Source organism: Acanthaster planci, linkage group LG01 (assembly GCF_054643075.1).
Source record: "Acanthaster planci isolate LZ-2023a linkage group LG01, COTS_SCS, whole genome shotgun sequence".
Taxonomy (NCBI): domain Eukaryota; kingdom Metazoa; phylum Echinodermata; class Asteroidea; order Valvatida; family Acanthasteridae; genus Acanthaster; species Acanthaster planci.
Window position 1 is genome coordinate 18,141,831 of NC_141777.1, and position 20,785 is coordinate 18,162,615.

The 20,785-nt window shown below is 40.7% G+C and overlaps 1 protein-coding gene across 1 annotated transcript; it reads right to left on the reverse strand.

Moving 5' to 3' along the window:
• Positions 1 to 1,615: 1,615 nt before the first annotated feature.
• coq6 (coenzyme Q6, monooxygenase) lies at positions 1,616 to 20,710 on the reverse strand. The gene is made up of 11 exons (XM_022232949.2): positions 20,269 to 20,710; positions 17,943 to 18,204; positions 15,510 to 15,653; positions 14,576 to 14,808; positions 13,622 to 13,709; positions 11,113 to 11,216; positions 8,871 to 8,933; positions 5,974 to 6,081; positions 4,914 to 5,116; positions 3,680 to 3,795; positions 1,616 to 3,445 (listed from the first exon to the last, which is right to left on the reverse strand). The coding sequence occupies exons 1-11, from the start codon at positions 20,407 to 20,409 to the stop codon at positions 3,246 to 3,248; spliced, it is 1,662 nt and encodes a 553-aa protein (XP_022088641.2). The 5' UTR covers positions 20,410 to 20,710; the 3' UTR covers positions 1,616 to 3,245.
• Positions 20,711 to 20,785: the final 75 nt, after the last annotated feature.

Sequence of the window (20,785 nt, forward strand, 5' to 3'; positions counted from 1 at the left end):
CTGTGCATGATGGAATCAACTTCTCATCTCAACAGTGCATGATGGAATCAACTTCTCATCTCAACAGTGCATGATGGAATCAACTTCTCATCTCAACAGTGCATGATGGAATCAACTTCCTCTCATCTCCACTGTGCATGTTGGAATCAACTTCTCATCTCAACTGTGCATGATGGAATCAACTTCTCATCTCAACTGTGCATGATGGAATCAACTTCTCATCTCAACTGTGCATGATGGAATCAACTTCCTTTCATCTCAACTGTGCATGTTGGAATCAACTTCTCATCTCAACTGTGCATGATGGAATCAACTTCCTTTCATCTCAACTGTGCATGTTGGAATCAACTTCTCATCTCAACTGTGCATGATGGAATCAACTTCTCATCTCAACTGTGCATGATGGAATCAACTTCCTTTCATCTCAACTGTGCATGTTGGAATCAACTTCTCATCTCAACTGTGCATGATGGAATCAACTTCTCATCTCAAGTGTGCATGATGGAATCAACTTCTCATCTCAACTGTGCATGATGGAATCAACTTCTCATCTCAACAGTGCATGATGGAATCAACTTCCTCTCATCTCCACTGTGCATGATGGAATCAACTTCCTCTCATCTCAACTGTGCATGATGGAATCAACTTCCTCTCATCTCAACTGTGCATGATGGAATCAACTTCCTCTCATCTCAACTGTGCATGATGGAATCAACTTCTCATCTCAACTGTGCATGTTGGAATCAACTTGCAACAGAGATACGAGGAGCATACATTGTACGTCATAAGACCCCACAAATCGATGACCTATCCAATGTACTAGCCATGTCCATTTGCTTGTAAGACCTCTCTGTGGCTATTTTCATGTAAACATCATGGAACTTATATTGAGGTGAAGGTATATGATTGCAGTTGATTTCATGGAAAGTTGCATCGCTTTGTGATATTCTATACTGTAAGCATATTTAATGATGCTGATCACAGTTTTTATGATAGCTGTTCATTTGTAAATTTACAGCAATCATCAAAGAGTTTAAGTTTCCTTGTCATTTACCAAAAGTTTGTTCATCGAAATCAGGATACAAATTTTAAAGTTGTGTCACTCTCAAACAAGTTTTTTATACCGTTCCCCACTGTTTTCCTTGTATTAACCATAAATAGTGATGAGCCTTACTGTGAAGACGATTAGCATAATTAAAGAACTGCTCTTTCCAGATTTGTTTAAAATGCTACATATGCCACCCAAAACGATTTGTTAAAGTTATGCCATAATTTTGTGCAAGCTTGGTATTTATGCCATAAATTGTGGCATATTAGAGACGCTGTGTCATTGTGTAGTTCCGTGAAATTGGCGGCTGTCCTTAAAATTTCTTCATATAAAGCACTTTTTGTTTAGCAAGATTTTTGCTTGGAAGAGCCTGGCTTTGCTGTTTCTTTCCAAATGTCAGGTACACAATTGATCCTCGGGGCTCTGTTCAGACTGTAAGTATTGCCCAGTCCAACCTGACTCGGTAATTCAGACTCCAACTATACAGGGTGGGTTAGGGTTAGCATTAACAATTGAACATTTTCAATACAAGAACTGCATTAAACAGTGGACTCTCAGACAGCCATATTAAACAAATTCAATACATTTTAATCCACTTACTGCATGAATCTCAGCTATACCTCTTGCAGTTGCCTCTTTCAACAATATTCAAACTGTTTTAACTACTTGCTGTCGGGTGGATTTTCTTGAGCAAAACAAGATGGCGGGTCCTTTTCAAGATCTTCCGTTTTCAAAATGTTTCAAAAATTCATTTCATTTAATGGCCGTTTATACCAAAATGAAGGACTCTTTGGGCACTACTCTAAAGCTGGCAGGTAAAATTCATTGCCTCCTGAATATTTCAGCCAGGCCTGCAGCCTTGGAAAAAGAGCCCAGATCGTGCGGTGTTACTGCTGACCTCTTTTCAATAGGGGCCAGATTAGCGTGCAGCGGTGCTGTGTGGCTCATCGCTGTGGTGGTGAAGAGCTTTTGGTGGTAATCTGCTCGCTCAAAATGCCTCAAAACGTGGTGTACTGTTCAAAACAAGGCTGGATTATCTCCACTATTGAGAGCAAAAAAATGTCAGTAATGACCAGCAGCTCAGTCTTTTGTGCTGAGCACGGTCTTTTGTTATCAGGTTCAACTCTTTTGTCCCAGTTCCAGGCTCCCAGCTCTGCATATAAAGCCTATGTACTCGAAAACGGGTCGCCCGGCAGGGAGTGGTTAATGTCCATCTCCTTCCATGCTTCACCTTAACATTAAATGGTACATCAGTAACCATATCCTGCCAGGGAGCCTGATTTCAGGTACCTTGGGTTTGTACGTATAGCCGGGGTACCCGAAATCGGACAAAAGAGCTGTGGGCCTTGTAACAAAAGACCGAACTCAGAAAAACAGACAGAGCTGCTAGGAATTTTTTCAGTTGTCAATAACGGAGGAAATCTGTCATTGTTTTGAAAGATTATACTACTGTTTGTGGCATTCATCGCAAGCAGATTACCACCGGGGACAAAAGCACTCCAATGCTCCAGTGATGAGCGAGAAAATACCACTGCATGCTAATCTGGCCCATATTGAAAAGACGCCAGCAGCGCACTATGCCAGTTCGGGAACAAAAGAAACTTACGTAACACCACACAATCTGGGCTCCTTTTACAAGGTAGTAGGCCTGGCTGAAATACTCTGGCGTCAATAGATGTTGTCTGTCACTTAGAGTAGGCACCAGACAGTCACTCCATGGGGTTTAGGGTTCAGGGGGAAAAAATAAGAATTTATGAAGATTTTTGAAAACCGAAGATATTGCAAATCGCCCGTGTGTAGGCACTGCATTGTTTAAAGTACCTGGCAGGAAAGGTTAAGAGGTGGAGGATGTAAAGGATGCTTGGACAGCCATCTTGCCTATCAGTAAGCAGCAGACATATTCGTTCCCTAGACTCTTCCATGTATGGATAGCCGTCTGTCCTACACTGCCATTCAAATGCCCTTCTTAATTGCCTTCATTACAATGTTTGCTAGAAATAATGCTTTCTAAACCTACTTCTTTGATTTGTACTGTCACAGCTGGCAGTTGTGCACTTTGTTCTTCAGTTTCATATGCAGAATAGCACTGTGTGCCACAAGCTTTCACAATTAGCATCTGTGATATCTGGACCACACAGATGTCTGGAGTCTAGATCTGTTGGTAAGTGAAATGGTTGATGGCATCTCTAACATGATTCTACCTTCCAGCAGCCAAGGTTATGATCCGTTGCTTCAATGGAGTCATGGCATTTGTTGCCTGTAGTCCCAGACTCCGTGTCAACACCAGAATGGGATTGTCTGTTGAATAGAGGCGTTTCAAGCCATCAATGACTGCAACAACAGGGATAACCCCTTGCTGTCGTTTGGTCTCGTACTCAAGGAGATGTGACAAGCAACCTAGGATCAGAGAAAAATAAACTGTATTTGAATAGGATACGCGTACGCCCACACTACAAGGCTTGCACAGTGGTTCAACTAGGAAACCACAATACAAGACAAACATGTATCTATTTTTAGAAGAAATGTTTTAAAGATGTCTGATTCTTCTGCAGCACTGTGTTGGTTTCTATATTGAATTTTAAAGTCTTTGAAGGTTGGTGATATATTGAAGTTAGTGTGTACTGCACATACCGAGGTCTTTGCCCATAGTAGCTGCTGAAACTAGGGAGTCTCTGAGACATACAACATCAGCAAATCCAAGATTGACACCTTGGCCAGCCATGGGATGCACTCTGTGAGCTGCATCACTATTCAAACAATGATAAAACAAACTATGTTTGAATGGCGTCTGATGACTGTTAAGCATTCTTTTACTACTGTAACTTGCTCAGTTAACTGGGCTTCGCTCCCCTGGGCAGACTGCAAGCATTTGTTTCACAACTTTTGTCTGGACATTCCAGGTGTTAAAACTGCTGGGAAAATGATGGCAAAGCTGGAAGAAACAACTGAGGATACTCCAAGATTTACAAGACTGCACAATGTTTTTCATACCCTACATGGGAAGTACAAAGCAGACAAGCCTAGCTGATCTGGCCTTTTACAATCAAATTAATGAATTCCTGTATTACGTAGACTAACTGGCCTAACTAGGCTCAATCTATTGTGGAATTGCAAATAAACAGACAATATTGCCGGGCATTTAGCAAAACTCGGCTGTGATGTCATATGACACCTGACTGGCAACCTGTTATTAGTGAATGCTTATTTTTTGTGTTTCTATACTCATAGCAGTTCAATCACATTTTTCACAGCTTCAAGGAAATCAGAACAGATTCACAATACTTTGCAATGGCAAAGTCTGTGTTGCATAAATATTTTTGGAAGTTCTGGTTTACATAAATTGTGTTCAGCAGATTGATGCCAACAAGATAGTTCAGTATTTGAAAAAGGTACGGTCACTTGAGAACAAAGCACATGTGCCAGTTGGCATATGGCTGATAAGACAGACCTCAGACACTTGTATTGCTGCTCCAAACTGACCTAAGATGCACTTCACTTGGGTATGCACTGTTGGAATACTGAACTGGGTTACTGCAAGGTCCTGGGTTGCACTGCAGATGCACTCGGAGTACAGTAACTCAATAATGAAGTGTAGAAAGAGGATGGAGTGATGCCAGTAGTGGATTCCCATCGGTAACATTGACTATACACAGTATGCTCCACGAAACATTCAGCAAATACTGCTTCATCTAACTTACTAGGCTCATGAGTTTTCACACAAGTGGAAGGGATCAATGGGAATCCTCTTAAACACATTAAAACTAAACAGAACTCAGGTCAAGGAGGTGGAGGGATTGATGAATGACCTAACAGTTCAACAATCTACAAATGTACATGTCCAATATATTATGGAAGTAATACTCACCCAATCAAAGCAACACGTGGTTTGACATAGTGTGAGGCATGTCCAAGAGACAGGGGGAATATAGCTCTACTTGCTGATGAGATACTGGACACACTAGGTGGTAGCTGTCTGACCGCTGACCCATCAGGTTGGACAAATGACAACATACTGTTCAGAAATTCACCTGCACTAGTGGCCATTTGGTCTTTGTGGCTGTCATCCCACTGCAAACAAAGGTCAAAGTTGACTTTATTGACTTTGATAAATAAAAAAGAGAAATTTGGAAAATCTTCATCAATTATTTAATACCTGAAATCCTACAACTTTTCCATTTATGTTCACTGAAGAATGGCTAAAAATGGCAATATGGCTAAAAAATGAGCACTTACTTCACACAGTGTGTGGTAAAGTATTATAAGGTACAGAGCTTTTTGTATCAACATTATATTCTACTGATTAAGACATTCATCTGACCCCATTAAGTTTGGCGGATGATGAGTGGTTAAGATATACATGTATGCACCAGTAAGCAGGAGGCTAGCAGTGTTCACAAGACCAACACAAGACCTCCAGTCAGAATTCAAGCTATTCAGATCAACTCCAACAAAAGCATTTCTTTATCACTGTTCACACAGCTGCTTGTGTCTGGTCTTGTGACTGGTTTTGATTGGTCTTGTGCATGGTCTTGACTACAACATTGGAGGAAGGGGGGGAGTTCAAGTCCCACCTGAACAGGTTTCACACTTTCCTTCACAAAGTCTTATGAGTTATAATACACAGCTTAATAAATAATGTTGGCAAAACGCCAAATCATGACTTCAAGTTTCCCTCTCATTTATAAATGGCAACAAGTACTTTCTCAGTATGGCATTGTCAAAAATATTGTTTTAATATAGGGAACATTCTGCAAATTCTATAATGTGATGTCTTGAAAATGCTCATATTCAAAAGATGTCTGTTTTCTACATGCTATTTCACAAACAGGACAAACTGCAGTCTGTCTTTTGGACACCTACATCTACGTCCTATACCTGAATCTTTGTACAGGTTAAAAAAACAGAAAAAAATCTGTTCAACTTACAAATGCATTGTTTACTTCATCCACAAACTGCTCTGCATTCATTACTAAAAGACTCTCGGCTTGAGCATGAGTGGTACTCCATACAAGAGAACTCAACTCATTGGTCAGCTATAGAGGTAAGTTTGAATATTGTACAAGACATGACTTGTTAATATCCACATCCGGGTACATTAGACAGGAAATACAAAAATAATGCAATACTGTGCAAATACAAAAGAACATTTTGAAAATAAGGTTTCAATTTCAATTGCACTAAATAATGTAAAATGGATTTCAATCTTTAAAGTAGATTTAATATATGATTAACCACTTCCTGCTGGAGAGCCTGGTTTTGGGCAGCATGTGTTTATACACAGAGCCGGGGTGCCCGGTTTTGGACAAAAGAGCTGGTCTGTGTAACAAAAGACTGTACTCGGAACAAAGGACCTGCTGCTGGGAATTGCCATCATTTTTCGCCTTCCACTTTTCGAAGGTAATCCGGCACTGTTTTGAAACAGTATACCACTGTTTTGGGAATAGCACGCCCGCGGATTAGCACTGCAGACAAAAGTGTTCCAGGGCACCATTGATGAGTGACACAGCACTGCTGCTCACTAATCCAGCTGCGTATGAAAGGACACTAGTGGCATTCACTGGCACAAAGGAAATTATGCAACACCCCACAATTCCGGGCTCTCTTTTACAGGGCTGCAGGCCTCGGCTGAATACTTGGGTGTCATTGAAGGTTGTCTGACAGCCAAGAGTAGCCACCAGAGAGTCGTTCGTGCGGGTGTAAACGTCCAGTAAATGAACACATGAATTTTTGACAAATTTTGAAAACGGAAAACCTGAGAAGGTCCTGCCATCACATCCCGCTCAAGAGAAATCCACCCGGCAGGTAGTGGTTAATATGCAAGCACCTAGCCAGTTTTCCTTTACAGTTTGTTTAATGATATTTGTTTCAAAAGCCAAATCCTCCTGAGTAATCCCATTTCACCACTTCCCGGGTTGCAGCATGTAGTTGGGGCATGATCCCTGGTAATATGTTGTTTCAGGTTTCATGGCTTCTGACTAGCGGCCCTTAACCACTTCCTGCTGGGACAGTTATCAATGTTGATGATGCTGGGCCAGGATATTTATCATTTTTTCTGTTTTCAAAATTCTTTAAAAATTCCTATCTTCCTTTACTGGACACTAACAAACACGTGAAGGACTGTCTGGTGGCCCCTCTAGCCTGACGGAGAAAATCTATTGACGCCCGAGTATTTCAGCCAGGCCTGCAGCCTTGTAAAAAGAGCCCAGATTGTGCGGTGTTATATAACTTTCTTTTGTTCACGAACCTGGCTCAGTGCACTGCTGACCTCTTTTTAGTAGGAGCCAGATTAGTATGCAGCGGTGCTGTGTGGCTCATCGCTGCGGTGGTGGAGCGCTTTTGTCCCTGGTGGTAATCGGCTTGCTCTCAATGCCCCAAACCGTAGTATACTGTTTCAAAACAAGGCTGGATTATCACCACTTTTGAGAGTGAAAAAATGTTGGTAATTCCCAGCAGCCTGGTCTTTTGTTCCAAGTACGGTCTTTTGTTACAAGGCCCTGTTCCCTTTGACCCCGGCCACGCATATAAAGCATACGTGTCCAGATCCGGAATCCCCGGCAGAAGGGGTTAACAAGGATACTGACAAATGGGAAGAACCATCAACATAGGGCTAGATAGCTCATTTGGTAGAGTACCGGTATGATATTCCGGAGTTCGTAGGCTCAAATCCCGCTCCAATCCATTACTTTGTATATCCTAATAATTTAAAAGGATTTCCTTATTTTCACACTCAAATGTGTGAAAAAGAACAGGCTACAGTTGTTCAAATTTTAACTTTCTGTCAAACTGTTATGTTTTCTCTGGCAATGCACTACATTGTTTGTACACAAACCAGTCTCAAACGGTCAATGGACAGATCATTAATAATATGGTTAGAGGAAAAATGGGTACCTAGAAGTATTAAAGACAGAATTTTTGGGAGAATCATTGCGATTGTGATCATTTACTCATTAAGCGCACACCAATCCTTGGGAAAAACCCTGGGCTTCACATTTACATGTACATGTACATTTACATGTATAATCCCAACACCCCTCTATATTTCAAGTACATGTATCTACAGTAGGTTTCATGTACTGTAACCAACCAAACTGTCTTCTCAGGGATCATCAACATCCATCATTAGACTCCTTAACAATGATGATCCACATAATGCTTTCTCTAGGCACATTTTCAAGCTGCATTAGGGACAGTGTGAAAATAAATTCTCTCCGTCCTCAGCTGCATGTAACCCAAACAAGTGGCATCGTATATGTATGTCATGTATGAGTTATATCTTGCACTGTACATACAGCCTGTACCTCATACGTATGTATTATATGTACTTAAGTACAATTTATGAATTTTAAACTCATAACTACGACCGGTATCTTGTGCATATGACTCACATGCTGCAGTACAGTATTTTGTACCAACGACTTGTTAATCTTAGCTCAATAACATGAATATGTCATCTGTATGAACAGTTGCATGTATGACATACAGTTCGTACAAAGGAGTTATAATTTTTTAGTCGTACATACAATATACATGTATGTTGTAAGTATGAGGAATAAATTGTATGTACAACTTATCAGCATATAAATATGAGCTGGCTCAAAGAGGAGAAAACATTTTTCACCATGTCCCTAACACGCTTTCATATCATCATGCTAAATGCAACATACATGTACATGTACTTGCTAAGTGGAAGCAATGTAAACAAAGTAAGTCAAGAAATGTGTAACTAATCTTACATCCCAACGTCACATTCTAATATAACCAGAGACTATCTATGCTAGACATGTACTTCATGGTGGTGGTTCATAATGACATAATCACTCACCGGTAACATTGCTATAGGTCCAGTAGGAAGAAATCTCTGCCAAGCAACCACATTTTCTGTTGGCTAACACGCAGAAATACACAGATCAATGAAGTCAGTCATATTACACACATGCCAAATCAACTTGACTGTCGGACACAGATTTAAATCAAAGTGAAAAAGGAAGACCTCACAGCGTCCAGTAAAAAGTACAAATATTATACAAATATTGAATCTTTGGGTGACATAGTAAAACTAGCCTCCTGAGGTGAGCCATGAAGCATTTTATTTTTCCTCGGTGAAAGAATGCTCCATGAATCACTGAAGCAGTCTATAGTTTTACTATACCTAGAGATAAGGCAGTCAATATTTGTTTTATAACACCTCACTGGCAGATTCTGCACCATTTAAGCTAAAAATCAATAATAAAACACAGAGCAATACGTCGGTGTTCTATTTTGCAAATCGTGTGTGACGTTAGAATGTGTGTACCGACAACATACAGTATGTGACATATCAGACCTGACTATTTGCATCTTCATTCTCTTAACCTATTCAATTTGTAGCTAGTACATAGCCTGGTTAACAGATTCAAGAGTGACAGATAAAGGTAGCCCAAATACACACCTGGGTACGAGCATCTTGCTACAGATATAGTTCTTTAGATGCTATGGGTATAGTTCTTTTTCAGATCGAGGCTACATGTGCAAAGTCTTTTTGGAGAGGTGGTACAAAAACTCCATACAGTAAAACTGGAAAGCATCATACGACACACTTTTGGCCAATCAAGATACAGAATCTGTGGGTGAGGTGCTTTAATGAAACATACTGTACATGTAGGCACTGATAAACACAGCCCACCCCTGTGTTTCAGAGTACTTAGTTGATTTGTTTTTTTAAACACTCTTACCCTGAAAGCGCCTTAACCACTTCATGCCGAGGCATTTTTCAATGTTGATGATGCTGGGCCGGCATGACTATCATTTTTTCCGTTTTCATAATCCTTCAAAAATTCATCATTAAATTTAACGGTTGTTTATAGCCGCACAAAGTAATCTTTAGGCACTACTCTAAGTTGATAGGTGACCTTCATTGACGCCCGAGTATTTCAGCCAGACCTGTAGCCTTGTAAAGAGAGCCCAGATCATGCGGTGTTATGCAACTTTCTTTTGTTCATGAACCTGGCTCAGTGCACTGCTGACCTCTTTTCAATTGGGGCCAGATTAGTGTGCAGCGGTGCTTTGGGGCTCATCGCTGCGCTTTTGTCCCCGGTGGTAATCCGCTGGCTCTCAATGCCCCAAACCCTGGTATACGGTTTCAAAACAAGGCTGGATTATCACCACTTTTGAGAGTGAAAAATGTTGGTAATGCCCAGCAGCCTGGTCTTTTGTTCGGAGTACGGTCTTTTGTTACAGGGCCCTGTTTCCTTTGTCCGAGTTCGGAGACCCCGGCCACGTATATAAACCATACGTCTCCGATTCCGGAGTCCCCGGCAGGAAGTGGTTAAAGATACTTTCCTGGAAAAGTGCTGAAGAGGGTAAATGTACCCTGTTTGTAAGGTTCTCTTTTTGAGATTATGGGGGCCATGTTGCCTAATGATTGAGGTCTGCAAATCACAATCATAAGGCACATTTATGCAGTTACTCCTGTTAACACAAACAGGATGCGTGCACATTACACTCAGGTGAGAGTATAATCCCCCTCTACCAAGAACATGCTCTTGCTGATTCGTGGGTCATACTCCGTATGCTCAGGAGTATACTCATGTTAACACGAGTAGCTGGCTCAAACGCACCCAAAAGGTCAGAGTTTGAAATGCAACATCCAGTTACAACAAGTTGCTTTACCACTACATGTACATGTACTTGCCTTTCTGCACCTGGGGTACCTGTGAGAGCACAGAGGATTACTACATTTATTTTTCTGAAAAGGCTGCATTGGAGCTGTATTCTGCCCTGGAAGCTGAGATGGCTTTATGGGCTTGATTAGCAGGGGCAATATGGTGTGAGAGTCTGTCAGGACTAAAATGTATCATTTTAAACTGCCAAACTACAGGTATTGTTACTGATTCTGTCATCAGTGAAATAATCAACCAAGTTTCCTTCTCAGGATAAGTGTAGCTATAATGCTTTGCCATTACATGTACTACAGGGTGCTTCCTGAATACAGTGCCTCGATTTAGCTACACAATTGTCACTGAATTTATGCACAGAGCAAAGCCATTTCTTTATAAGCTCATCATGGAATGCAAATCTTTTTCTACCTCTGATAGATGGAGTGTAGCAACCACTGCTGATTGGTCATACTTCCATTGTACAAAGGGAAAATCACATAGCTTCCTGACCACAGAGCTTGCACCATCTGCACCTACATGTACATTAAATTAAGCAAGGTAGAAGAAATAATAAATGGAAATGCTACACAAAAGAAACATATTATGAGACCTGCAGCTTACTCACGAAACGTGGTGTAACTTTGAACCATGCATAAGCACAAATTTATGCTGTAGCTGCGCAACATGCTTACATTCAATTTCCTGAAAAGTTGTGTTGATGCGCCACGTTTTAATAATATTACATTTCTTGGACAAGGACAATAATGGCTTTTATGCCAGCTGTTCTTTTACAATAAAACAGCAGCCAGCTGTCATTGAATCACATCCGCCCCCCATTTTGAAAAAGTTTTTGTCTTTTCTTCGTCGGAACTAGTAAAAAAGTGTTGCAATTTTCTCACAGCCAAACAAGTTTATTATTACCTCTGGAACAAAGTTGTTAGTTTTTCGTATAATCCTTAATAAGTTCAGCAATGATGAAGCTTAACCGGACCCGATAAGCAAGTCAAATCATTCATTTTCGCTTTGTTTGGCACAGCTTACACCACCTGAAATGACTGCGTAAGTTATGCCATAATTTGCTGCGTAAGTCATATACAGTGTATAAGTTTCGTGAAATTGATCTTAAATTTGTTGTGCAACTTATGCAATGAAATGTGGTGTAAATGGAGTTATGCCACTGCGTAAGGTTTCGTGAAATTGGCTGCCACACACGATACCAAACAGCAGGAAGCATGTTCACCATTACAGTGTTTCGTACACATGCACACAAGGGTCAGTGGCACATTGCAGGGACCAATATGTGTAGGATGTCCAACATCTTCGACAAATGGCATGACGACAGTGACAGGAGAATATTGGGATGGCTGCTTCAGGGTGTCATTTCACAAGAGAGAAAAAAATTGTGCTTCTTAGAAGAGGCAGTTCAGTTTGTCAAATCCACACATTCATGAATAATGTGCATCTCACAAGATGCAGCACATCAAAGAATGAAATTAAAATTGGACACAGAAAAACCTCTGACCATTTAACTAATCTGCTTGAATTAAGTGGATTGGATGTTACCAAACTGTGTGAAAATGAAGACAAAACTGCTTGCTCACAGGCTCTGTTCAGAGTTTATAACGCGTACATGCATGTAGGTACATCTATACATGTGGTGTACTATAAGTACTCAAAGAATTTGACACTCTTCACAACAATTCATGTGATCTTGATATATTGATTATATATATATTGTAGACACACAGGTGCACTTTTGTGACCTCTGTCACACATCTACTGTCCTTCAACAAAAAATAACTGCCATTTTATCACAACACTTCCAAATTGATCCATACTTAGACACTGTATATCGTAAATACTTTATTAGCAGTGCAGTCCACTCCTACAAATCTGAGTCATGTTTTTATTTCAGGAATACATCGTAGTCATTTTCACCATGCCATTTCAGTTTGAAATGTAACTACAGTTCTTGAACATGTAGGTAGGCATGACTCAGTGGCATTCATATATAGGTGGAGGCACATGTATGGTTAAAGCATGTGCCGTTGTTGTGACCCTCCCACTGACAATTTGGAAAAAACAAAAGGGGCTTTGTGTTGCTTGAATCTATAACCACACCAACTAATGAGGCCCTCCCCTCTTCCCAGTTACCCTTGTACATGTAAATTGATACACTTTACTTGTGTTGCATGCAATGGCATAACATACATGTACATTAGTATATCTGTTATATACACATACATGTATGTGCGCATGATTGAGAGCAGAACTTTCACTGGCCCATGCGTCATCACATGCCAGTCGCTACTTTCGCTGTCTAGTAAGTCAAACATGCTAACATACCAAACTGTTCCCAAAGAACAGTTCAGTGGAAGTGTCACAAGGGCAAGGTACATGCATGCTCAAACATCACTACATTCTACATGCTCTAATACATTCTAAGAATGAACAGATGGCGGCACACGTACATGCTGCCTGTCCTAAAAACTGAATTGAAACTGAATATGTCTGAAGTAAGGTAAAATGGCTATTTCAGGTGCATAGTTCCTCAGGTGAAACTGAGGCAACTAGATGTCAACTTCCAATGAGCTAGTTCCGTATTCCAACAGTGAACGCCCAGTATGAGGCTATTGGGTAACAGCTAAGCACACATGCAATAGTCTGTCCTATCAGCACAGCCATACACTGACTCATGTGCACTTTTTGTTCTCAAAAGACCGAAGCTTTTTGAAGTACCGAACTTGGGGGAGCCATAAATCAACTGTTCATCCTCAAATCATGTTATACAAATAATGACTGGAGACCCCTTCTTTTGCATCATTGCTAGAAATATTAAGTGCAGTGCAACAAAAGAAGACTAAGAAACACCCATGTCAGCAATTCATCATTTGTAAATACGAGTCACTTCACTGGTGTACATGGTGTTTGGACATACCAATCAGAATGCGCGTCTTCATGACTTGGCCACTTGCTAGTTCGACTTGCACCCAGCTGTCTTCATTTGACACACTCTGGTCTGGCACCTGGAAAATAATTTGAAAATAATGCAAATTCCTCTGATGAAACTTGATGTGCAGTAAGTTGGCCTGCATTTTCTGTCAAGTGAGACCTTAAACTGACATACAGACAACTGCAACAGTCCTTTGATGTTAGTTTGCTTTGGGAGTTTTGTCTAAGACTCATGCTTCACATCATTTTACAGATGTTTCTTACTTATTCATGACAGGTACTGATGCATGTAACAATTTCAGCGATTTTAAGCTCACAAGTCTAAGTAAAAAACAACCTGAATGACATCTTTAGGACATACTCTCCATGTCAGACTTGCTTCAGAAGGATAATTTTCAAGCGAGATACATGTAACTTTCTCAGGTAGTAAACATGCAACAAGAAGCCTTTTCATGAATGCTACTTCTTACATTATTTTTCTAACTAAAATGTCTTTTTTTTGCAGGAAGTGTAAAATTTAAATTTTCAGCAGCAGTATGGATTTTGGTTAAGGTTGTCCATACGTCATCCTAGTACCTCAGGGCACTATTGTTTGAGTGTAGATTTTAAGTACATACGGTACATGTAGCCTACACTTTAAGGATTTCCTGCACAACCTGTGAACTTTAAATCTACATGTAATTCTACAAAAACATCTTTGCTAAAGGTTCGCTTGCTGATGGACTACATATACAGCACAGCACAAGTCACACAAAATCCCAGGTTTTAAGTGTTTTGCACACATACCTCTGTGTACAGTGTATGGGTATGCATACTAACACACACTGTACTTTAAGTCCAATTCTGTTTCAAAATTGAACTGATATGCTCAGATAGCAGAACATTTATTGCTCACATGAAAGTTGTCCCATAAGATCCCCAACAAGACCCATGTGCATACCTTAATCTCTCTGACAGAGTTATTGTACTGAATCTTAACTCTATTTCCAAGCTGCTCTAGTTGTCTGTTCAGTGCATCCACAGTTACATCATTCTCTACAATGAAGGCAAGGTCTGGACTCATCTCCTGGTTGTTTCTGAATGAGATAGAAGCATCTGAGCAGGCATCCCACACCTGCATGCTACGCACAGGTTGTACTCTATGGCTGACCATGCGAGACCAGGCTCCAATACCTGATAGAAACATTTAAAATCAGAACTGTACAATGGTCAAGCTGAGTGACATATACGTAAACATGTAACAACTGTAATATACATGTACATGTATTCATTACCGAGTATATGTCATATGTAATTGACAGTGTATGGGAAAACCTAGATGTACATGTCCATGTAAGTTTTGAACCATTGACAAGCAATACTCATAAACTATCAGCTGATTGAATATCCTTAGATTTGCTCCTTGACTTCCAACCATGGACCAGAAATGATTATGAATTACACTGTTACAAGTAGTTGTACCCTGCAAAACCTCTGTAAAGGCTTCAAACCATAAAGTACATGTACCAGTAAGGATCACACTATTAATTGTACACATGTCCATGTGCATGTACTGTGCATGTATACCATGTACATGTAATACATGTACATGTATGGGGTCGTCAGTCATTTTCATGAGAGAACAAACCATGTGCTGGAGAAGGGAGCTTTGTAAACCTCAAAAAGAGTAATAAATGATACGAACCGGTAAGGGAATCATTTTGTTTTCTTTTCCAGTTTGTTGGGGGGCGTAGGTTCCAGAAAACTCTTTGCATTACAAGTATGAACATGATAACAACTAGGAATGAATCCTTCATGTAAGCGCCAACGAAGATTGAAACAAGAATTTTTTTTCCCTATTAAGGACTATTTCAGTAAAATTGAAAGTTTCTTACTTGAGAGCAGGTCCACAGAACTCTGACTAAGAGCGCATACTCTGTTGCTATATTGATTACCAGACAAGTCTTCAGGTAATGCCTTTGGTTTGTCACCACCCTCAACCATCAATATCTTGTATGGATCAAGTGAAGCTTCAAGTCCTGTAGAGCAAAACAACTTTGCAAATTGCATTTTTATATAAAACTCCTTTAACCCTTGCCTCCAGGGTTTCTGGAATTGGGCATCTTGGGTTTGTATATGTACGCATAGCTGTGGTGACAGATATCAGACAAAAGAGCTAGGCCTTGTAACAAAAGATAGTACTCGTAACAAAAGACCAAGCTGCTGGGATTTGCCATCATTCTTCAGTTGGTATTAGTGGACAGGTGGAGGTATACTGTTCTGAAACAGTATACTACTGTTTGTGGCACTCAGTGCCAGCGGATTGTCAGTGGGGACAAAAGTGCTCCATTGATGAGTGATACAGTACCACTGCTTGCTAATCCGGCTGCATTTGAAAAGACGCCTCTAGGGTAACGCACTGGGCTAATTTCGTGAACAAACAAAATTATGCAACCTGCACAATCTGGGCTCTCTTTACTAGGCGGCAGGCCTGGCTTAAAAAATCAGGCTAAAAATGGAGGTTGCCTGTCAGATTAGACTAGCCACTACACAGTCATTTGTGTGGGTGTAAACGTCTATTAAATGAAGTTATGAATTTGTGAAGAATTTTAAAAACTGAAAATCTTGAAAATCGGATGTGCCTGATACATCTACTGGTCTATGGGAATTCCTATAGTGTGCATACAGGAAAAGGGTAACTATATTGGTTATCATACGAGTGTGAGCGGAACACAGAATAATGTAGAATGTCTATGTCCGATGTGCTACGAGGCTGAAGGCCGAGTGTTATGTTGGACACAAACGTCTACATGTACATTATTCTGTGTTCCACGAGTGCGAGCGTGATAACGAATTTTTCTTCAAGCAAACTTGAGGCACAGTAAAGATGTTATAGGGACCTATGCGTGCAAACACCCCACCCTTGAAATGACAGTAAAGTTTGAAGGTGTGCATTTTGCTTTTAGTGTAAAAATAGCACATTGTGTGGAGTTAGAACATTGCATTATGCTGGACTTGACATGGACAATGCAACACAGTTATAGGTCATACTGTTTGTTGCCATTTATCGACCAATCAGAATTAAGAATTCAAGTTTGCCTGAAGATAAATCCACACATTTTGGGGTACATGTACATGTAATACTGTAAGTACATGTACAACGACCTTCTAAAAATCTTTTCTTCCTAATTTTCCTGAGAAACAGGTTTGGAATAAATCTCTTTTGGGGTAGGTGTGGTTCGTAAAAGAACCATTGAGTGTTAACTCAACATTTGGCTAGTGTGCTCTGACAGTCCTCAGGAGAGTGTGCCAGACTGGAGTGGATAGCTGGGTTAGGTGATCCGGAAGCAGTGAAGTGTGGAACGGGATTCGCGGGTTGTGTAACGTGGTGGCTGGCATGAGTTTTGGGTATAGGGGACCCTACTGCCCGGGAGTGGGGGTCCGCTTGGGTGCTAGTAGTGGGCGCCAGATGTTGCTGAGCTTGAAACCGATGTCTTGGGGTGTGGTGTTGTGCCGGAAAATCTTGATGGCTTCTCGGATTCTTCTTGGGAGCCAGTTCTAGATGGGGGCAATGAGTTCTGCTTTGTCCCATTAATGACGTGGTCCGTGGAGTGTACATGCTTGACCATGGCCGACTTGTCGTATTCTCCTCGTCGGCCATGCACATGGTGCTCTTGGAGTCTGGTGGGGAAGTTACTGCTGGTTTCTCCAACGTATACTTGGCTGCATTCACATGGAATGCGATACACATGTACACTGGGGCGACTGCTGGGTGGGTGGTTGTCCTTATGGGTGTGAAGTGCAGCCTGCAGCTTGTTGGGTGCTTAATGATAGACTTTGATGTTAGCTGACTGCAGGATTCTGCTGAGCTGGTGGGAAGTGGCCAGGGCCCAGTACGGTAGACATACTGTGGCAGTAAGGGGTTGGGGGCTTCAGGTATAGGTGACCCTTATGCTGTGGGGGAGGAGGGGACTTCGGGTATAGGAGACCCTAGCATCCTGGGAGAGGGCTTGGAAAGGTCGATAGTCCAGCTATTCACTCCAGTCCGGCTCCTGAGGATGACCAGAGCACACTGGCCGAAACGTTGAGTTAACACTCACCGCCCTAAAGAGATTTATTCCATGGTGTACCCGTAAACCTATTTCTCGTTTCTCTTCCACCATGCAAAGCTTCAAATATTACTTCCTAATTTTCATTAAAAGAATAACAAATATTAAACAAAGCTGCTTGGAAATGCTACTTGAAAAGAATCAAGAGAAAAGACAAATCCACCAGGCTTTTATACAAATTTTGGGGTGAAAGAGTTAAACTACATGTAACTCCCTTACCCAATGCACAAGCCATAGCACATCCTGTCATGCCACCTCCAATTATGACAATATCATAAAATGGTACTCTGGGCTCATTATTTGATCTCTCTCCGAGCTCACTTCTTCCATCTCCCCTTTCTGATGTGCTTATGTCTTCACTGTCACCATGACTACAAAGATTCCTCCTGGAAGGCACATGTAGGGTTGACTTGGAGAATAATGTCTGTGTGGCTAAGTACAAGAAGTTGGAGTGAAGCTTGGTCGCACCTTGCTTAGAGCACTGTCCAAAAGCAGAAAGAGCCAAACAAAATACATCATTTCTTTCACAAATAATTTTAATGCTTATACATACGTAAATATAGCAGTAGGACTTTCCTTTGTATACATGAACATGTAACCACACTACCACTACATGCATGCATTATGTCACAAGGCAAACACCAGCCCACATCCAGCCTCTCACGCCCATTATTTGGAATGTTCACCAATAAACAGTATGTCCATGTACTATGTAGTATACATGTATGCATATGTAGAGGCATGTGAAATTGTGAGTCTCATGAGGCTGTTTGGTATTTCAAATCAGCATGGTCATTCAAAAATAAAGCAGCTATGAGTTGGTGTACGGAACCCCTCAACATGAACAGGCTATTGCATAGCACTTTAAATCTTTCCTGACTTCAAAACCTTTTTTTGAAGAAAGGAATCATCTGAAAGCGAAAAAATAAACAGATCATACAGCAAGGTTTACTGATCATGCAAAAATCAAGCCATCACACTGATCAACCTACATGTACATGTATATCACACCCAACATCCATGTACATAGTATACGTACATGTACATACACTTCCTATCACAGACAACTGAACACTACATAACTTTCACCTTGCGTGCCTAATTTCTCAGCTCCAAAAATCAAATGAAAACAAGTTGTAAACTGGCATGTGCCTGTTGAAACTTGAGCGAGTATCAAGTGTGAAACTTGATGAGTATCAGGTTTGGGATTATGGGGTTAACACATGTCAATTCTGTTGTTGTCATTTTTTGTCATCATTTTTGTATTCTTTTGAGTTGGGTGCATGGTAAATTACACAGTTCAAGATTTAATAAACATTTCCTGAGGCGCAAATGAATGAGTGATATGACCAACTTAAAGTCTAAAATTCACAAAACAGGGGTGCTTTTGTGCTTGTAGGTTTTGCTGAAGTTGACCACTCTGTTGCCTGATCAGGGATTCAAGCCAAATCATTTATTTTGCAGTAACTTCAGCAGTACTGAGTCAACTTCAATTGCTTACCCAACTGGACTCGAGCCGAGTCACTAAAATTGCAACTCACATCTGATGCAAGTTGAGCCACTGACTCAAGTCATTACAACTCTGGTTGGGATGGTCCCAAATAACGTTGTAGGGGGCCTACATGTACATGTACTTGTAACGATTCCCAGTCCTAACATCATATGTGCCCAAATATTAGGAAAGGTACTGTAATTGTCACGTTTGTAGGAATCCTATACATGTAGTTACGGCCTAATAACTGAGTAGTACTAGAAGTAGAAGCCTAGTGCTAGTTACAGTGGAACACTGTTCATGGAGGTAGAGTGCACTGTTATAACAAGGTCCTTGGGACTTCACAAATTACCTTGTTATAATACATGTAGTTACCTTGTATTATCAGTCATGGAAACAAAGAAAAAACAAAGACTTGGGAGCTAAAACTATCCTTGTTATAAATGTGACTTTGTATTAACAGTGCTCTTCTTATGTGTGTTTGACTTTACATGTATTTAGGCCACCTATTACGCCCCAACTATAGCGTCTGTCCCAACTCACCACTTCTTTTAAAAACCACACGTCTTCAAAAAAAGATTGATTCCATGGTGTACCCACGAGCCCACATCTAATTCAACTGCCACCATGCAAAGCTTCAAATCAAGCTATGACTTAATTTACATGTACATGTATGTACAGTGGGCACAGTTTGTTTGTCCCTTTTGCACTCCATCGGCTGTGTACCCTGAATTATGAATGCCAAACAGTTTTTGGTTACTTATTCAACATTCACATATCAAAAATTTACTTGTTCAACATGGAATGTCTCTTGTCAAACATGGAGCGAAGAACTTCAAACCGCCATGCTTTCATACTAGCTCCATGCATCGTATTCGTAACAAACAGCTAGGCCTACTTGGGTGAAAGTCAGACCTGTCGGACCTTGCCAGATTCTCCACCGAAAAATGCCTTTTGACGGTAAAACGAATGAACACTGATACGACTGACAAACACGATCAGGTAAAGATGGACAAATCTAGGAATTCACGAATTAAATAGTGAAGAGCTCACCGTGCACAATGACAGCAACGTAGTCCCACTTCCACCTCTTCCATGTCTTACTCTCAAAACGGCATTTAAAAATACTCCAGTACGCGATATACGTCTAGCATATCTACTTGCATGATGACTGGCGGCAAAAGCTAGCTGCATGACTTAGAAATGTGATGTGATACTTCAAATAACTGCGCAAAAACAACGAATATCACGAGACGGGCAAAGGATCTTGTTTATAAACTGAGACATGTTACTGTTAAGTCACCCCTATAGTCGGGTCATGGTCGGGTCAAACAATCAAGTTAATTACCGTCACTGCGTCAGTTAAAAATTACCACCTCCTCCATATGATTTATTCCTGGGATAATGGAAATAAATTCAGACATTCGATCACAGTTAACTTGAAACATAGTTTGTCGCCTACTCTATAAAATAATAAGGCGAGATCAATCTGCATTTTACTATCTCATTTAATAAATTACAACATTTTTTACCGTAACAGTGTTAAACCGGTTTAGGTTTTTGACCTTTG